The sequence below is a fragment of the Galeopterus variegatus genome, unplaced genomic scaffold, assembly GCF_000696425.1.
Source record: "Galeopterus variegatus unplaced genomic scaffold, G_variegatus-3.0.2 Scaffold370, whole genome shotgun sequence".
In the NCBI taxonomy this organism is placed as follows: Eukaryota; Metazoa; Chordata; class Mammalia; order Dermoptera; family Cynocephalidae; genus Galeopterus; species Galeopterus variegatus.
Window position 1 is genome coordinate 513,481 of NW_007726481.1, and position 19,280 is coordinate 532,760.

Consider the following 19,280-nt stretch of genomic DNA (forward strand, 5'->3'; position numbering starts at 1 on the left):
CCTGGTGTTGAGGCTTTCAATAGCTAATGGTTGGAGAAGGGCTTGGCAGAAGCCTATCCAGGGTCTCTCCAGCTTCCCTGTCTCTCTATCAACATTAACCTTTACGTACTGGGCCCTGGAAAGCATGCTAGACATTTTTAAGACATAAAGACCACGAAGAGACATTCAAGTGATACCTACCACTAGTGCTCCTGCTCTTAGTCCAGGATCATATGGAACTCTAAAGCTTTTTGGGAGATTAGAATTCTGCAGGTTTTCAAGCTTTTGCTTAAGTTGTGAAATAACTGTAATTGTCAAAAGTACACATGAGTTATTTGAGTTCAAGTAATTACCAATATTATCTAAAACATTTCCTAAGGCCATATTTAATCACAGCATTCTACATATTTGGTCTGGTGTGGAGCAGAAAAAAAAAGGGGGGTAGGGCCCTGCCTTTGAGGAACTAACCATCTGAGGTAGCAAGATAAGTCAGGCTTACTGTGAGGAATGTAACCATGTACACATGCTACAACAGGGAGTGGAAATATGTGAATATACATGGGATAACACACAGATGCCAATACAATCAAGTAGAGAAGGATATTTTGAGAGTAATGCTAATAAATTAATACTGTAGTTTTCTTTGCAGCTTGTGAAACTTTAATCTGCCATTTTATTTGGGGAACAGACATTTGAAGACAGTATGAAGTGGAATTCAGTTAGGGTTCTATAAATTCTTTACAAAAGAGGAAGTTAGATTGTGTAAAGAAGATGTGACAGCCTCAAAATTATAAAGGCAGATACATACATTGAAAATTTATTCTTTAGAAAACAGAATGGAGGCCAGTACAAATGTTTCTCTTTCTTATAATAAAAATAAAAGTAATGTTATTATTACCATTATCGTTTTGGGGAGAGAGCATTATTGCTATATTGGAAAAGAATCAAAGGAAAAAAGTAGAAATTTAAATTATTCAGAAGTTTAAAACATTGGCTGAGGACATTAGTAAGTGTTCATTATGAGCCATAGTGCTAGGTATAGGTATATAAAAATGAATGAGACCTCCCCTACCTTCACAGTTCATACAGTTTGCAAGACTAGAAAGATATGTTAATGACAATAACTTAATGTAGTGTCAATCAAAACCTATGGGAATACAGAGAGGGAGTGATTAATTTTCCTAGGGCAGGGACAGGATTTCTTAGGGTAGAGATAGAAAGATACTGGAAATGGCTTCAGAGAGGAGGCGGTGTGTGTGTGTGTGTGTGTGTGTGTGTATCAAGATAACATGTATATATGTGTATATATATATGTGTGTGTGTGTGTATATATATGTATAACTCTGAGATAAGCCATCTAAAGAAATGCAAAAAATCTAAAATAGCCTCTTAGTAATTCATTACTTTGGAAGACTGAAAACTTAAAAACTATATGCGCATGTTCAAAGATTGGGAGAAAAAGGTAAAGATTTGTAAATAAGTAATCTTTGTGTGTGTGTGTGTGTGCAGCTGTTTGTAAATAATACACCTTACATCTGCATAATGCTTTTTAATTTTTCAAAGAGTTTAATATCTATTATAACTTAATCATTAAGAATATATAAATATATAAATTTAGAAATTATTAACTTGTAAAAGGAGAACTTTAAATTTTACTCCACGCAGATAGAAGACTAAAAAATATGTTCTTGGCTGCCTTTAGGAAGATACAACTTGGCTTCCAGAAAGAGGAAGAATCATAGGGTCAATGGCATTTGAAGATGAAGGCATTTGGAAAGAGAACCAAGAAAATACAGCCACTGTACCTTGGGAACTGACGTCATATTTTTCAGCAGAGAGTGACTTAATATCAATGGTGACTTTCTGTAACAACTCGATGACTTGGACTTGTTGGGTAAAGTCATGCAGCATTGCTCTGCCACAGCCCCTCAGATAGGCTTCCAGGATCACAGCGAACCTCTGCTGATAGTGTCTGGACTGGGCTATCTCACTTCTCAAGAACCAAAACAAGAAGTGACCAATTCTTTTGTTCTGAGGGCAGTACAAGAGGTGGAAGTGATTATGACTAATGCTTTAGGTCTATCAATCAGTTCTTGCTTGACTTAAAATGTCACGCTGTTATCAAAGTGGACATACTTACTCTTAAACCACGCTTCAGCAGAAATCTGGCAAGGGCACTGTCATGGTACGGTTCAAACTTCACAGCCTAAAGGAAGAACACATTGGCATCTGTAGGCTTGCATTGTATGTTGGTGAATCAGGGAAAAGGAAATAGAGGAAAAACTGCTGCTCTGCTTTAGTGGGTCTTTATGGCTAGGCACTTAAGTTCAGTCCTTTCTTTTAGAGGATACTTAGGACCATAGTGAACCACTTTCATACAATCATGGAGCAGCCGATAACAGCACTAGGTTAGATGCCAGAACTCTCAACTCACAGTCATGGGTTTTTCATAACTTCACAGGTGAAGAGATGAAGGCATTTTCTCCAATAAAGGACCTACTCACTTTATTAGAAGGATAGAGGGGAAAGAGGGAGATGGCTATAACAAATCTATAGTGGAAGGTGAGAGAGGTTGTTAGAAAGAATGGAAGGTGGAGATCTAGTACTTGTAAGGAGAAAAATATTTGTTAAATGTGATGATCCTAAAAACCCTGTGTCTACCTATTTGGTATCTCACTAAACTGCCACACAGGTTCTTACTGCAAGTAAGCAGCAGACCTAGATCAATCCACACAGAGCAACCACTACCTGCTGCTACGTGGCAGTGTATACAGAGCTTTTTGTCTGAAAATCCCTGATTTTATTTGCTTTCTCAGGAAAAACTTGATTTTCATTTTTAGTGCTTAGTAGTTTTTGTATCATTTGGTGAATGTAAAGAATACTGACTTAGGTGATAGCTCTATTACTGAAGAAAAAGAACCAATAAAATGAAAAACATAATTAAATCTTGGTGAATGCATGGATATGTGTTACATTATTCTCTACACTTTTCTATAAGTTTGAAATAGTTCATAATTTTAAAAGCAGCACGAATAATAAGTACTGTTAGATTATTATAAATGCATTATAAAATTTGAAGGGTAGATGACATGTGTAAACATTGAAGAGAGGCTCAAAATTAAGCATCTCAGAGTACAGTATTCCCTTTATAAATAGAACTGGTCTATCCTTTTTTCCCAAGGAATGGGAGAAATTCCCTTTCTAGTTTATATTTTATGGCCTGGGGGCTTCTTGGTATGATTTACAATTCTTACTCTGCCTTTTCAGGTTGGAAATGATCAATACTGACTTCATAATGTTTCAATTATACCAATGCTTTCAAAAATGCTTTCATGGGTGTGGTCAAAGTATCATTTTAGCTGCATCCAGGGCCTTAATTCTGAGAATGTGGTTATTTAGTCACCAGCACTCACTTCAGAAATGTTTTAAGTTTCTAACCTGAACGTGACTCTTTCTGACCTTAGTTGTGTTTCATTTCCGTAAATACAATGCAGATCTCAACTAGGAGACCATTTTAATCAGGGATGAGTCATTTGGCCATATCTGAAAATGTCTCAAATAGTTTTATAAATGACTACTCTTCTTCAAATTTAAGACCACAAATTCAATGTTAATATTATTTATTAGCCTCTTTCATTTAAAAACATTTCCAAGAAGAACACTATTCCTTTTACAATTCTGCAAAGTTTACTTATGAAACTGATAATGAAAAACAATTCCTGGTAGCTTTGGGACTTGGAACAGAGCTGGAGCAAATTTGTTCTATGTTGTTTTTGTTATGGAGAGCTAGAAAATTGAAGATCCCTTAATTACTCTAAAATTCTTTAGTGCTATGCTAGTATCTGAACTACTGGGTAGAAAAAAAATTGGATATATTTAATAGATGAAAACAAAGGCCAAATGTAATGTTTCAAGTATCTGACTAATGGGAAGGTGAAAATTAGGAGTTAAAGTTTACAAAACCCAAAATGCTTATCAGAAAACTCCAGCGACTTCTTATAAATACAGATAGTGATTAGACAGTTTAGTCTAAAATTTAGACGGACTAATCCTAAAGATCTCAGGACAAACATCACCTACTCAGAACTCTCCCTGGTGCTGTCAATCTAAATTTAGTGTCTCCTGGACTCCTGTTTTCTCATGATACTCTGTAGTTTTCCCCCAAAGCATTTGTCACAATTTGTTATTAAATATTTGTTTGTGTGTATACTCATTTAATGGCAGTCTTTTCAGTACTTATTGTTGAATTAATGAGCAGGTCTGTGCTCTAAAATAGCACTTCTATTCCAATTCCTTTACTTCCTTTTCCTTGTCAAGCAGTACAATATAATTTGAGAACTGCTATAGTGAGCAGGGGAATTGTTCCTCCTTTCTTTAACTTCCTGCAAATCAGCAAAACCTTAGGCAAATTACTTAGCCTCTTGGGACCCCAGGGAATGTCATGAGAAGTGGAGCAGAAATACAGTCCTGTTCCTGTCTAAGGAGAGGACCTGTCAAAATTCTACCCAGATGTGAGATGTTATTTTATGAATTGTAATAAGCATGCGCAGAGGGTAAGACTTTTTCTCTGGCTCACACTATCCTGACACCAAATTGATGCAGGATACTGGGATGCAGTGGAAAGAGCAGGGCCTGGAGCAGACCTCCTAGGTTTGATGTCTGGTTTACTTCTTTCAAAGTATTGGGCACATCGCTTAGCCTCTTTGTGCTTCGGTTTTCTTATGAATAAAATGCAAATGCTAATTTACTTTCGTCCTAATTGCTAGGAGAGTTAAATGAGGTAATACATGAAAAGCATGTAAATCACTTGGAGCCTTGGTATAAGGAAGCCTAAAATAAGTCTATTATTAACATAATCACTAATATCTATCATTAACATAGTAAATGAGAACAAAGTATTCCCACAGGGCCAATTCTCCTAAAAAGCAAAAATACAAATGTCTTTAAAATGCTTCTCAGCAAAGCCTCAAAGCCAGTAAACATGTCAATGGAACAGTTTACTACTTTTTAAGGTGGCTTCATCAGATTTACTTTGATTGATCATGAAGCTCTGCACAAAGGTCACCTGATGACAACTGAATGGGATGCCTGTACACGTGCAAATAAATTCCTGGAGAGGAGGATTCTGTTGATAACACCAACATCACCTACCTGGACCAGCTGTAGAAGGTAATGCAGAACATCATCGTCCTCCAAGCTCTCCAGCTTCTGAACTGCAATGGCTCTTACATTTTCATCTGAAAAGTTGCAGTCCAGGAGTTGCATTGTCAACCCAACGTCCAAAGCACTTTGATCCCAGACCTCCCTTCTGGCTAACAATTGGTATGTTTTGGCCACAATCTCTTGCTGTCCCCATTTCACTGAGCTCAATAGCTTAGGATATGCTTTTGGATGCTTAAGGCTTTCATATCTAAAATGCCAGAGCAATTCTTTGTCCTCTGCTGTGAGAGGGTTAAGTGGATCAGTGGCTATGATTGCCTCCAGTTGTTTGCGAAGCTGGTTGGGCATTTCAGCTCGAACCCGGTCCCCTTCAGGGTCAGGGGTGGACTGATGCTTAGGCAGGGCTATCGGGTGGCAGTAGTTGTCCAGAAGAATGGAGATGGACATTGAGTTTTCCTTGTCTGGGTTGGTTGCAGATGTGAGTTTGTCAGCATTGAAGCTCCCTTGGTCTTCGCCCTTCGCGGATATCTGCCACATGTGCAGCACGTATTCCCCGTGGCGCAAGAGGAACCGGTGGTCAATCAGCAGCAGGTTGACATAATAGAGAAGCTGAGCTTTGCCTCTGGACTCTGAACTGGGAGTCTCTGCAGAGGCCTTGCCGGACAGTGCTGGGGCTTTGCCGCAGTAGATCTGGAGGTTCAGCAGAGCCCCTTTAGGCAAGTCTTTGATTTTGATACCGAACTCAAGCCACACGTTCCAGAGCACCTCCTCTGTGAAGGGTTTGGGGCTGGTTCTCCTTTGGCAAAGGACTTGCTGCCCGTGCTGGATGTTTGCCTCTACAAAAACAGTGAGGTCAGTGTTTCGGGGCAGGACGGGGATATCAATGCCCCTGATCTTGACCCTGAACTTCCGGTCACAGTCCCACAGGGACACGGTGAACACACTCTCATGGTCCTTGCCGTGGATGGTCAGCTGCTCGTGGTAGCCGGTGACTCCCGTGCAGTCATCCACCAGCGGCCACTCCTCTTTCCTCACCTCGTCCAGGGCAGGGTCTGGAGCAGTGTCAAGCACCAGGTGAATCTCTTCTCCATTCTTGAGGCAGTGCCGCACCCACTGGAAGTTTCTGATGGGTGTCTCACCCACCAGGTACTCATCCCTGCCACAGACGCGCAGCACGAAGTCCCGTTCGTTTTGGCTTTCGGGGATATCCATCAGAGACTTCTTCTTGGCCATCTTGGTGAAGAAGCTCTGGAGGATGGTGCTGGGGGTGTCATCGGCGGAGACCTTGATGGTGTGGCTGGTGGTGCTGCGGTGGATGACGATGAAGACGCAGTTGTTGGCAATCTTCTTCCGCAGGTACTCCGGCAGGGGCTTGGAAGTCACCCAGGGGTGCATGGCGTAGAGCTGGGGGTCGCGGCCGGCCACCTCGGCCATGCGCGGGGTGACGAGGCGGCGGCGCGTGAACTCGAGCTCGTCGTCGTGCACGTTGCTGACGTCGGTGACGTCGTAGCCGATCAGGGCCGTGAGCTGTCGCTGGAAGGCCAGCGTCTCCTCGGAGGGCGCGCGCCGCTGCACCACGTGGATCTGGCCCGGGCTCCTGTGCAGCACCTTCCAGTAGCGCAGGCAGTCCAGGGTCTGCACCACCTGGTACTTGTCGTAGATCTCGTACCACTGCCCCTTCTTCTGGTAGAGCAGGAGGAAGTGGTCCGGGGCGAGCCGCTGGTAGAAGTCGGCGGCTACACTGGTCTCCAGCGCACGCAGCCACACCTGCGTCCTCATCTGCTCCACGTTGCCGTGGCCCGCCACGTGCAGCAGCGCCGTTTCGGGGGTCTTGCTGTTGCGCTGGCTGGTGGGCAGCACGAACTCGATGGGGATGAGCTCCATGGAGGACAGGCTGGCCGCGGCGCTGCGCGGCTTCATCCTCCGGCGCCGGCGGCGGTTGTCTTCTCTCAGAACCACGGGCTGTTCATAGCTCTCCAGCTCCATGCCCTAGGCGACCTGGGAGCGGGGGAACAGAGGGCTTTGTCACAAGAAAGGCACGTTCCCTTTGCAGTTTCCCGCTAGATGGCAGAAGAGAAGATTGACGTGCGCACCAAGACGCGGAAGGACCGAGTGCCTCAAGCTGGAGGCAGAACAGCCCTGAAGAGCGCGGGCTTCGGAGTTGGGGCCCATGAATCTGGGCCCCGCCACTTGCTCTCCGGGTGACTTGGGCTACCTAGATGAGTTCTGAGCCTGTTTCCCATCTCTCAAGTGGATTAGTAATACCTCAGAGAACGGAGCTGAGAGTTGAATAAAGTAATAAACTTGTTCAGTATGGGTGATGGGTATATGAGAGTTTATTCATCATTCTCCCTACTTTTGTATATCTTTGAATTTTTTTTTTTTTTAAAGAGCTATGTAAACCACTCAGGTGGCACAGTGCCTGACTACTATAATGGCTCAAAAGATAATTGTTCTTCAGCATACCGAAAAACATAGGTAAAATAATACAGGTAAGGATCGAGTCCTAGCTGCCAAGATAAAACGTGAGACGTGAAACACCTCATGTGGAAAACAGGCCTTTAACTTACTTCCTTTTTGTTCAGTCTCACACTTCTTGGAACCTAGACGCCTTACCCAACCTGGCTTCGTGTTCTCTATTTTCAAACTGTCTGGACCCAGGATCTACTCCCCAGTCAACTTCCTGCCTTTCTTTCTTCGTTTCATTTTTTTTTTTTCCCCTTTCTAATTAGGAGAGCTAGTCATTTCATTCATAAAACTCAAAAGTATCAGGATTGGTAAAGTTGCAATCAAGACCATTAGCAGATATATAAAATTCTGAATCATGAAATGTGTAAACATTCTAGCTGTCATTGCTGTATTAGGGCTATGTCTTAGAGGAGTCACCCAAGGCTGTGCTTTCCTAATAGGAACATTGTACCAGTGCATTTGTTCTGCCTCTGCTTTAGATAGTCGGGGAGCCACAGGATGGAAGGCGGGATTTCTGGACTCCAGGGACCTGCTGTTTAGACCCCAATCAATTATTCAACTTCTTTTTTGCTCTAATATTTTCATCTCTATAATGAGAATTCACAAACTTATTTTTATTAACTTATTCACTCTTTCCACAAATATTTAATAAGTATACCTGTCCTCCACAAAGCATTTATGTATACATGTGACATATTGCAGTAGGAAACCCTTCAAATAATGACTGAAATGCTGAAAGTATTAAAATTGAAAGATGAATAAGGCATTTTGATTTTAATATTTAGTATCACTACATTGTAATACATTATATTCTAGGTAAGAATCAACTATAGAAACAAAAGTTTGCTTCTCAAAATATCATCTACTCTAAAGTAACTAATGTGAGACACAACTACTTACCTTCCTAAGTAACAGTGGAGCATTCAGTATACACCAAGAAGGAGAGTTTGATTAAAAGATAATAAAAACAAATTTCATTAGATCCAAACTGTTCAAATCTTGGCTTAACTTACTTTTAAAGTCAATATCCCCTCTCTTGAAATATTATGAAGTTATACTTAGTAAATGAAACCAACTGTCCCAAAGAACTGTCTCTTACAGCTTAAAACATTCACTTTGGTCTTTTGCTACATTACATAGTAACTAACAAAGGAGAGAATGATAAAGTATATTAATATTGATACTAATTTGAAAATAAAAAGTACAAATTTAAGCAACATACAATACACAGCAATAACTTCTGCCTCAGTGAAAGCAAACAATCTTATAAGATGCAGAAGAAAACAGGCTGACTAAATACTCACTGGTTTCCTTCATGGTTGAGGCTATGAAGATTTCACCTTTTACAAGAAGACGTTAGAAACACAGTAAGTACAGTAATCTCTAAGCGTGCACGTGTAAGAATGTGAAGCCTGGCTGGCACAGGCTCCCGTGCTGTCCCTCTTCCTTCCAAACAAAAACAAAAAAGAACTGATGCACCTGCAAAATTACTGCCGGAACCTTGTGGATATCTACAATATCAGTTGAAGCAGACAATGAAACTCCAAGACATTCAATGATAGTGCCATCTCAAGAACCGACAACAGTTCCAGATAAAAATATTCTAGCTGAGAAGGAAGTGTCACACTTCTGAGTCAGACCCAACAAAGAGCAAAAAATAGAAGGAAGCAATACCTGGTAAAGCAGCGGAGGCGATGATGCCGAAGGATCATTTGTTTAATTTTCAAAAACAAAACAAATTCAAATCTACCCAGTATGCCTCTACACTCTTCCTCTTTTCTGGGGCTCCCTTCATATCCAGATGCAGAGGAAGTGTTGCAGTTACCAGGAAGGAAGTTTTAACCAAGTCGATTATACGTGTGATTGCTCATTTTAAAAGTGTCAGAAATGCACTTCCTGTTATAGCACAGAGAGCCAGAGCACGAGAGTGTTTATCATATTCTTTTTTTACTCTTTGAACTAAATTTTCAAAAACTGTGAGAGACTGAGGCAAGTTAAAATTACATAGATCCAAACTAAAAATACTCATCATTAGACATAAACAAATGAAATATTTTTGTAGCTAGTTTGGAGTAGAAGAAAAGGCCTAACAGCCACAATATTAGACATTCTATTATGTAGTCTTTTAAGAGACAAATTAAACCCATTCCGCTCATGGGAATTCAAATGAGCCTTTGTTCATACACTGTAACTGAGGGATGGGGAAAGAGAAACCTGGTGATCTAGAGGGCTGAGTTACCAAGCTGAACATTTCCAAAGGTAAGGTCTGGAAGCTCACATCCTTAGCTTGGTGAGAGATTTCTCTATTTTTTTCAGAGCATCCAGGGTCCCAAAATATCACTGGCTCAAACTGAAAGTACTACAGAGTATTTGCGTGTATTGGTGTGAGTGTTGAGGATAGAGGCTTACTGAGCAATGATTAATTGACTGCAGACAAAATAGAAAGAAATTGCTTGGTATAATGGGGAAATTGGGGAGCTGAGCACTGTCACAGCATCAGGCAGAGAGTCACTGGGAGATGGCACCTGATTCCCATGGGAGTAGAGAACACCTAGAAAAGCCATCCTAAATCATTTTTAGAGCAGCTCTATATATTCCAGGTGGTCTCAGTTCCTTCCAGAATGCCCAAGCACACTCAGATCCTGAACCAGTTCCTCCTACCTTCCATCCCAGGGTTCGCTACAACAAAGTTCAACCTCCAACCTGGGCGCTCATGGACTACAAATGAGCTCCAGGGACAACAGGTAGGAGGGAGTTGGAGGTCTCTTGGAGGTATATAATTAAGAGTTCCTTTGAATTACTCTGACATCAAGACAAATGATCATTTGATCTATCTCCTTTCACATAGGCCCCTTGGGTCTTAACTTTTTAATAGTACTCTAATAGTTGACATCAGCAGGCAAATCATTCCACTCAAAGGCTGCCTCTAAATATTTAGAGGGGGCTAATCAGTTTCCTAAAGTATTCTCCCATATAGGATTACTCCTTTAGGTGGCTGGCAGCTTTAGAAGCTTCAAGGCTGGTCTTCTTGGTTGGTCCTGAGGGAAGACCACACTGTAACCACCAAGCCACAATGCAGGAGCTTGCCAAGCTGTGTTTTACCCAGAGTTTGTGGGAGGATTCATGGGGGTAGGTGGGGTAGGAGGGGACTTGCAGGCAGGAGGGCTGACCTCAGAGGGACCATGAGCTTGGCCAGCTCCCTTCCCCAGGCCATTCAACACATTCCTTCCCTGTCCCAATGCAGTCGTATCCAGGGAGCCAAGTCCCAATCTGCCAACACACACACATACACACTCACATTATTCCAGAAATGATAAACTCAGCCTCTTGGGCACCCTTGCCTCTGAAGGAAGTATTCAGCTAAGTTAAATATGCAAAGGTGTCTGTTCTATGACTAAACTTGCAAATATTTCAGGCTTTGTTGGTGGTGTGAGACTAAAAGTACCCTGTTCTTCTCCAAATCCTAATATAGCCACTAAAATTTGAATATGTGTAGTAAATGTTCCCAGAGAGAAGTAATGGCAAATGTCTGCTTCCTCTATGTGGACACTTCCTTCATGCAGAGTCATTCCTTAATAGTAAGAATATTCTATCCCTAGCATTTTTAGGTTAGAAGACCCCTAGGCCTTATTATTATTATTATATATTTTTTGTAGGTACCTAACATTTATTTGATTCACTCCAATGTCTTTTAATTTAAGAAGTAATGAATTTATCTCATTCTAAGTCGATAGACAATTCTCACAAGTTCAATACTTAAGATGTTTTAAAGTATATCATTGCAACCCTACACCAATTGCCCAATCAGAAATATCCATTTACATATATCAGAATTAAGTCATTATGTATTTATATAATGCAGGTAATATGGTACGAAACAACAGTTTAGAATCAGAGAGTTCTGAGTTCTATTCCTAGATTCACCACTTAGGAGCTGAGTAACCTTAGGTATGTTTTTCTTTTTCTTTCTTTTGATCTTTTTGATTCAACTCAATTTATTATAAGCTCCAAGGTAGTGTTTCTATAAGCAGAAGGAACAGTTCTTATTTGTGACATTTAGATTTGTTTTCTGAAAGAAATACTATAATATTGGAATAAAATATGTATTTAGAAGGATAATAACTATAATTATATTTATGTTTAATCAAATCTTAAAACTGCTGCATTATTTTATGTGTATATTATTTACATGTACTTTATAATTATTTTATTTTTAAAATTTATTTACTATTATTATTTTTTACATTCTAAGATGTTGTTGCGGAGCAGTTGGGGGGAGGGGGAGAAGAGAAGGGGGAGGAGACTAGGGTGGGAGGATGAGGAGGGAGGGGGCGTGTAATTGAGGCCTGTGGCACCTCTCTCATTCCAGCAGGGGAGCCCAGGGGTTTCTAGTGGTGGCTTGGTGATTGCTGGGCTGGATGCAGACATTGGGACAGGCCATGACTGGGCCTCATTATTGTCCTGCTTCATCAATATGTCTTATTTTCCCCTCTGTGAATCTCCATGCATCTAATACTGTATTTTACATATAGCAGACATACAATATATTTTGGTTAAAGAAAAACACAAAGTGTCTGACCTTCTATATCACATCCAACAATCACAGGAATGACAGTATAAAACAGATTAGAAAATAAGAACACAGTAGGAAGTGTCAATAATCAACAAACAGATTAAGAATTAGTTAGGAAGGCTCTTTGTGATGATCTTCAGAGAGTATTTATGGCCCAGCTGGAGAGACAAAACACGTAGATGAAAACAACACGTGCAAGGTGATAGTATATACAGCCCAAGTGGTTTAACCATATTATAGAACTTATATTATGGAATCCAACAGTTTACTGGAGGTCTCTTTGGGTGGGATTTTTAAAATTTTATTTTAAACATGCAGGTGAAGTCCTAGGAATCAATGAAAGAAGAATCACAGGAGCAGGTCCTCAAGTGAAAGGTATTTGGGGAACAGTGAATAGACCAGTTGGCTGAAATGGAGCGTTTGTGAAAGACAGAGGTAGGAGGTAGGTGGCAAGACAAGTGTGCTCTTCCCACACTTATTTCATGTCTTAGCAAGTGTAAATAGCAACATTTGTATGGCACACTGGGCTAAACTGACGCAGCTCCTCAAAGCATGAGATGACGCAAAAATGCAAAAAGGCGTTTTAATCTAACAATTTAGTTCACCTTCATATCTTGCTTTGTTGTCTGGGCACAAGTGCAAACCTTTATGAAACTCTGCCCAATATTTTTTGGTCTGTATTTGGTAAGATTAGAGAGACATGTCCTGCTATTGTAGAAGCACCAGCATTCATGAGACTTAGGTTTATTCCTGCTTTTCTTTAAGCTTAATGTATGCCAACTCATCTCTCCCAGCGTCCTAATCTACCAAAAGGACAACCTAAAAGCCACCCTACTTACATCATAGGAAGTTGTTATAAATCTTCAGTTTTCAACAGAACAAAAACGTCTAATTATATTATGTAAGATGTGTTAGGTGCTCTAGAGGACACACAATTCCAGGTGTCACACACCACACCAACACAATGTACTGGGAAAGAAGTGGCCATGTCATCTCGTATATTTCTTTTTCAGACAGAGAAAAGCTTTCCCAGAAGCCTCCTGGGTTCCCTTATGTCTCTGGTCAGAATTGTTGCAAGTGCCCATCTATGCCTCAGCCAGTCAATAGGAAAAAGGATAGAATTATGCAGATAGTATAAGCTAATCAGGGTGTACCCCTTGAGTTCCTGGTTGGCCAAAGAATGGTGGAGACCGGCCAGTTAGCTCTGTTGGTTAGGGTGAAGCCCTATAACACCAAGGTTACGGGTTCAGATCCCTGTACTGGCAAGTTGCCCCCCATCCCCCCCAACAATGAAAAAAAAGAATGATGGACAGCAGAACAAAATTTCAGGGCTCTGACAGTAAGGACAAAGAAGGACTGGGGAGGACCACAGCCTTGAATGCCATTAGGGAGGTAGGCTATCATCAGTGTAGAGGGGAGCCCCTCCAGGGTCTGAAAAAAGGAGCTATAGGAAATCAGTCACTGTCAACACAACCCCAAGGATCTAGAGCCAGACCCAGGTGCCTATGGGGTACCCCACTCTATTCACCATTCTTATGATCAGAAATTGGCCATTGGGCACACTTTTCTCAATTTCCTGTTCAGTTAAACTTCACCAATATGTCTTAGTAAGTACTTCACAAATTTCTAGAAAAGATTTTTCTTTAAATAGACTTGAAAAAAATCCAAATTCCTTTGCATGATATCTTAGACCTTTTATGATTTAACCCTTATGATCTATACTTAACTCTCTGCTCATCTTCCAAATCATGTGCACGACTGAATTAAACTCATTTCTTCTCTCACGCTTTCTGTGCAGTTCCACAGCTTAGAGCCTCTGCCTGCTGCACCCTTTGCCACCCTCGCCCCCCCACTGCCCTCTTCTCTCCTCTCCTGTCCCTCACCCATTCCCTCATCCCCCCAGGCATTTGACCACCTCATATTTCATCAATACCAGGCCCAGTAACCTCCTCTGGCAGGGCTTTGTGATTTGGGGAGTTAGGGTACTCTCCCCCATTAGGAACCACCACAATAACAACATCACCACAGCACTTTCTATGTGTCTTATCTTGTTCTAAGTATTTAATACATTCATGCATTTAATCCTCGCAACATCCCAAGGAAGGGCACCACTATTACTCTCACTACAGATGATGACAGCAGGGCATACAGAAGTGAAGTAGCTTGCTACAGGTCCCACAGCTGGTAAACAGCAGGCATCAAGCGTCATTCTCCCAGGGAAGGACGGCTGTGTACTCAGCTGCCTCCTCCACAAGACTGAATTCTTTGAGAGGAGTGACTGCTGTGTTCATCACTGTACTCCCCAGGACTTCACATAGTGTTTGTTACATACAAAGCTAGGACCTCCAAAAATTTTTGTGGAGTTGATGTTTGTATAGTGTCTCTTTCTAGAAAATCGCTGGATTACTTTGCATTGACAGGAAGCAACAGGAATATTGAGTGATGTCCCCAAAGCCTCTCAGACCAACCAAAACCCAGACAGCCTTCCACCTAACCAGGTAACCTGAGGCCCTGCAATCTGCCTCCTCTTCAAATCTCAGAACATGAAACTTGGGAGGAAAATGGTCTGTAGATTGTGGAATTTAGGAAGGTACCTAGTATGACTAACATTAGAAGAAACCACATGCTTTAGGAACATCCCCTCTAGAACCTTCTGTTTGATCCAATTTATTAATTTTCTTTGTTGTTCCTTTCCTAATACTGACTGAAATATAAGACCAAAGACTGCCTGTATCATGTCTTTGTGAGAACAAATTTTCCCATATAATGGCTAACCAGACCCATCCTTGGCATCCTGCCCTCAGAACTATCTGCAGATTGCCAAGGATTTTATCTATCTACTGATATACCTATCTAATCACCTACCTACCTGTCTCTATCTACCTCTTACACATATACCACGATCCTGATAGAGACAAAGCTGCTTGCATAAAGGGAGCAGGGTTTCCAAACCAACTGTAGCTCCTTCCTTCATGGAATTTTTCCCGTCCAAGAGCACAGCAGCTCGGTTGGAGCCTGCTCTCAAAGCTCTGGTTCCGAGGCTGGAGGTGACATCATAATAGGAACTGCTTCTCAAGCCTTTCCACGGAAAGCCCTGGCTTCTCAGCTTAGAGTCTGGCAGGAGTCACCTGCCGCTGGAAGGAAGCCAAGAGGATGCCCTCCTGCCTCTCCAGATTCAGAAAAGGGCGCGGGAGTGCGGGCTGCGGCGGGCGCGCTCTTCCCCGGCTCCGGGGAGGGGAGGGGGCGGGACCCCCGGAGGCCACAGCCCTGCGGGGACCCGGTCTGCGGCGGACAGAAGGGACCTCGCGGGCAGCACGCCAGGCTCGGGCCGGGCGGGACGGCGCCCTCTCTTTACCTGCCTGGCTCTGTACCTAGCGAGGAATCCTCTTCACCTCCAAAGCTTGGCGGGCGTTTTCTGGAATTACCCGTGGTGCGGGGCTGTTTAATCACATGAGGATTTTCTGCAGGTCGGGGAAGGCCCTGCGGGTGTGTCTCAGTGAGGGCACAGCTTCCCCTCCTGCCGCCGCGTTGCTCATTTTCTTTTACAGCAGATGACTGGGCGGTCTTCACTCCCAGGGTCTTTTTCCTCCTCCCCCCGCCCCGTGTCACCTCCCTCCCTTGGGAGGGCTCCTGGCTGCTGCTGGTGTTTCTCCATGAAGGGCTGGCTTCACGCGCGACGGGTGTGTGAAAATTCATCACGCTGGACGCTTGCTGGTCACCTTGCTGTATGGGAGTTGCACTTCAAAAAGGTTCAAAAAACAGTTTTACCTGAAGTTACTTTTACTTAAAAAAAAAAAAAAAGCTTAAAATACATTTTCCTAAACAGTTAAGAGTGGGATTTTTGTTTTTGTTTTTTTCCCCCTCTAGCCTCCTGGCAGACTCCTTTCCATGTGACCTTGACAGGTAGAATTTGGGCAGGCAGAGGTGAGGTCAAAGAACATTCTAGTACAGGGTACAGTGTAAGGCATTCAAAGTTCAGGAGAGTGCAATTCACTTCAATAGTCCCAAATGGGAGAGGAGGCCGAGAGAGGGTGGATATGATAAAGTCATGGTGTTCCTGACAGGGCCATGGCAAGAAGTGGGGTCTTTATTTTGTAGGAGTTAAACAGTTATGAACTCCCAAACCGAACAGGGTGGGAGTGGGAGTAGGGGAGAGGGTAGAGTTCATCTCTAAGGCCCCCTCTGTTGTCTTTTTAAAATCTACAGCTTTATTAAGGTATACTTAACACATGACTCCCGACAGTTTTAACTTTTCATGTAGTTCTCTGAGACAAATGCAGTAGTACTAACATGTTCATTCAGGTGTGCTAACTGTGCCAGTTGCTGTAACAAAATCTCAGTGGTTCCTTTCTTTCTGACCCCATAGTCCCGTGCGGACTGGGTGATGGAGGTGCTGCTGTGAGCATTCATTCAGGACCTAGCTCCTTCCATCTAGTGGTCCTGCTCTCCGCTTGGGGCCTTGGGGCCTCCACTGAGTCTGAGAATGGCTCACATCTCTTGTGCCCACTTTCCATTGGCTAGGACTCTGTCACACGACCCACTTCGCTGCAGGGGTGGCTGGGAAATACAGCCTATCTGTGTGCCCAGAGGGAAAAGAAAATAGATTGGGCAAATCTGTAGCATTATGTTTGCCACAACAGGTTATAGATGATAGCACTTAATGAACATGATAAAATCTAAGTATTATTGTATGTCTAATTTCATGTGTTGTGAATGATTTCTATCATGAGACACTTAGAATACAACCTTCCAGCTATAGACAGTCACTGATGGGATTGTATCTTGTCTCTACTATATTAAGTGGTAGTGAGAAGTAAAGCGTTTTACAAAACCAGAAACTGGCAGTTCTGTCCTGTTGGCTTTTCCAAACTCCTCTACAACAACGCAGTTCTTCCTTTATTTGCCGGGAAATTCTGTTCTAAGCAGGCAGTGCAGTAATCCAGAAAATATTTATAAGAAAATGAAGAGAGATTAGTAGATAGCTAAAGGATTATATTAGTTGACCTTGTCATTGTCAAGGCCAACCCCAGAATTTTTTTTTTTTGTCTTTTTTCCGTGTCCGGCAACCGATCGCAACCCGTACCGGACTGGGGACCGGCAACGGGATTGCAAGCCTCGGTGTTGCTCCCGCGCCTCGCTCAGCCAGTGAGCGGGAGCCGGTCTGTATGTGGGATCCGAACCCTCGGATGGGAGCGCCGCAGCGCTTCCCAAGCGGCGCACTATCCAGTGCGCCACCGGGCCGGCCCCGGCCCCCCCAGAATTTTTTTAAATGAACGCTTTTGACGTGTTTTATCAATGTATTCTTCTACCCCATCACTATTAAAGTTTATTTATCATAATGAAAGTTTATTTTTATGAACTTTTAAAATAAAACTATTTTCAATAAAGTGTTTATATTGTTGTCAGCAGCGTTTGGTGGGAGGTTTGTGTCATGGAGTCATTTGGAGACCAGGATGACGGGAGCTCTGCCATACTCAGCATGTGGCTTTCAAGATTGCCTCAGGCATCAACATCAACACCCAGCTAGAAGATGAGAATGGAGAGTGGAGGGTGGTGCTGGGTGCGAAAGTGGTAAAATGTCACTTTCATCTACATTTCATTGGCCAGAGCTCAGTCATGTGACCAAGCCTGTTGCAGGGGTGGGGGTCTGAGAAATATAGCTCTTGTTACAACTCAGCAACAACTCTATGCTATGGTGGTTGCTGGTGGGAGGGGAGGGCCATCAGTCTCTGGTGAACAGCTAGTCATCTCCACCACACAATTTCTCTTTCCCTTCAAATTACATACAGTACCCTGACTCTGCCAAAATTAGGTGTACAAGAGATGTTAGTTTTAAGGAAAAAAGGAGACCTTGCTTTAATACAATAGTTCTAAAAGACTTAAATGTTTTGTTGTTGTTGAGTTGATAATATACATTTGTTGGGTTGATAGTGTGAGTCCTAGACAGAGGGACAGCGTGGATTATTAGGTGGTGTCAAGGTCCGAAGCAGATATAAAGCAAAGGATAATGTGGTAGTCAACAGGGCTGGTCATGAATATTCCAGTTCTCCTTCTAGAAGAAAGGTGGTCAGAGTACATTCCTCCACCTCTTTGAAGTTAGGGGTGATGATGTGATTTGCTTTGACCAATGAAATGTGAGCAATTGTCACAATTTGCCGTGTTTCCTTCCCTCCACTTGTGGAGATCTTGGAAGCACCTGGTGAGATGCACCCTTGTCAACCTGGCCCCTGAAAGACTGGGATCAACATAGCTCCCCAGCTGACCTATGTGGGACACGTCTATGGGCAAGAAATGCACTGTTGGAGGGTCAAGCTGCTGACATCTTGGGATTGTTTGTAACCACAGTTCAACTTAATATGTTCTGACTGATACAACAGGTTAAGGTTCTTGAAAAAATAGGCTGACGTATTTTGGATCAAATTTTGTTAAGTTTAAATTTTACTCAATGGGATTTGAAATGTAAAGCTGAAGCTTTTTTTTGGTGGAGATTTTGTTGAAATCCATTTTAATATTTAAATATCCTATTCATTAAATACAATACTTAATTTAAAAATGCTTCAAAGGCAATGCTATAAACTACTTTATAATATAAATATCAGAGAAATGGCAAACATTTCATGTAACATTTAAAATATATAATTATAGAAAAAATTAGCAAATTTCTTTTACTAGCAGCTTTTAAATTATACATAATTTTCAGGATTTTAGATGTGGTTTTTAATAAAAGTGAACTATATTTAATTCTTTTTGTCTTTCTTCATGACATCGTTCCTCTTTTCCCACAGGGATTTGTGTGGCTTTTCTTAGAACCTCCTCCTTCTTAATGGTATTGGAATAACCAGAATTAATACCAGAGGATCCTTTCTCCTTTTGTCTCCTCAGTTCTGCTTTGAAAATTTCTATGACTACCATATTTATATTGCTGTATCAGTATATCTGCCTCCAGTGCCGAGATTCACTGTGGATACCCTCCTGTATCCTCTGCCCCAGTATGCCTCACAATGAGCATAGATGACAATACGAAATCATGGACATACACCTTAATATGAGACAACAGGTTATGGCTCTTTCCTATTTTACAGTAGAGCAGGGAGTTAAA

At 42.2% G+C, this 19,280-nt stretch overlaps 1 protein-coding gene across 2 annotated transcripts in view; it reads right to left on the reverse strand.

Annotated features, from left to right (window-relative positions):
• PIK3CG (phosphatidylinositol-4,5-bisphosphate 3-kinase, catalytic subunit gamma) overlaps window positions 1-9,431 on the reverse strand; it is a 32,968-nt gene extending 23,537 nt beyond the window's left edge. Inside the window, exons 1-5 of one of the 2 annotated variants that reach the window (XM_008568055.1) lie at window positions 9,359-9,431; window positions 5,131-7,137; window positions 2,120-2,185; window positions 1,785-2,010; window positions 181-284 (exon numbers count right to left, since the gene is read on the reverse strand). In XM_008568055.1, the coding sequence (XP_008566277.1) occupies window positions 181-284; window positions 1,785-2,010; window positions 2,120-2,185; window positions 5,131-7,125 (2,391 nt within the window). In that variant the 5' untranslated portion in view covers window positions 7,126-7,137; window positions 9,359-9,431. Of the gene's footprint in view, window positions 1-180; window positions 285-1,784; window positions 2,011-2,119; window positions 2,186-5,130; window positions 7,143-9,358 lie in introns of those variants that run through there. The other variant, XM_008568056.1, reaches the window with a different exon arrangement.
• Between the last annotated feature and the right edge of the window lie 9,849 nt (window positions 9,432-19,280).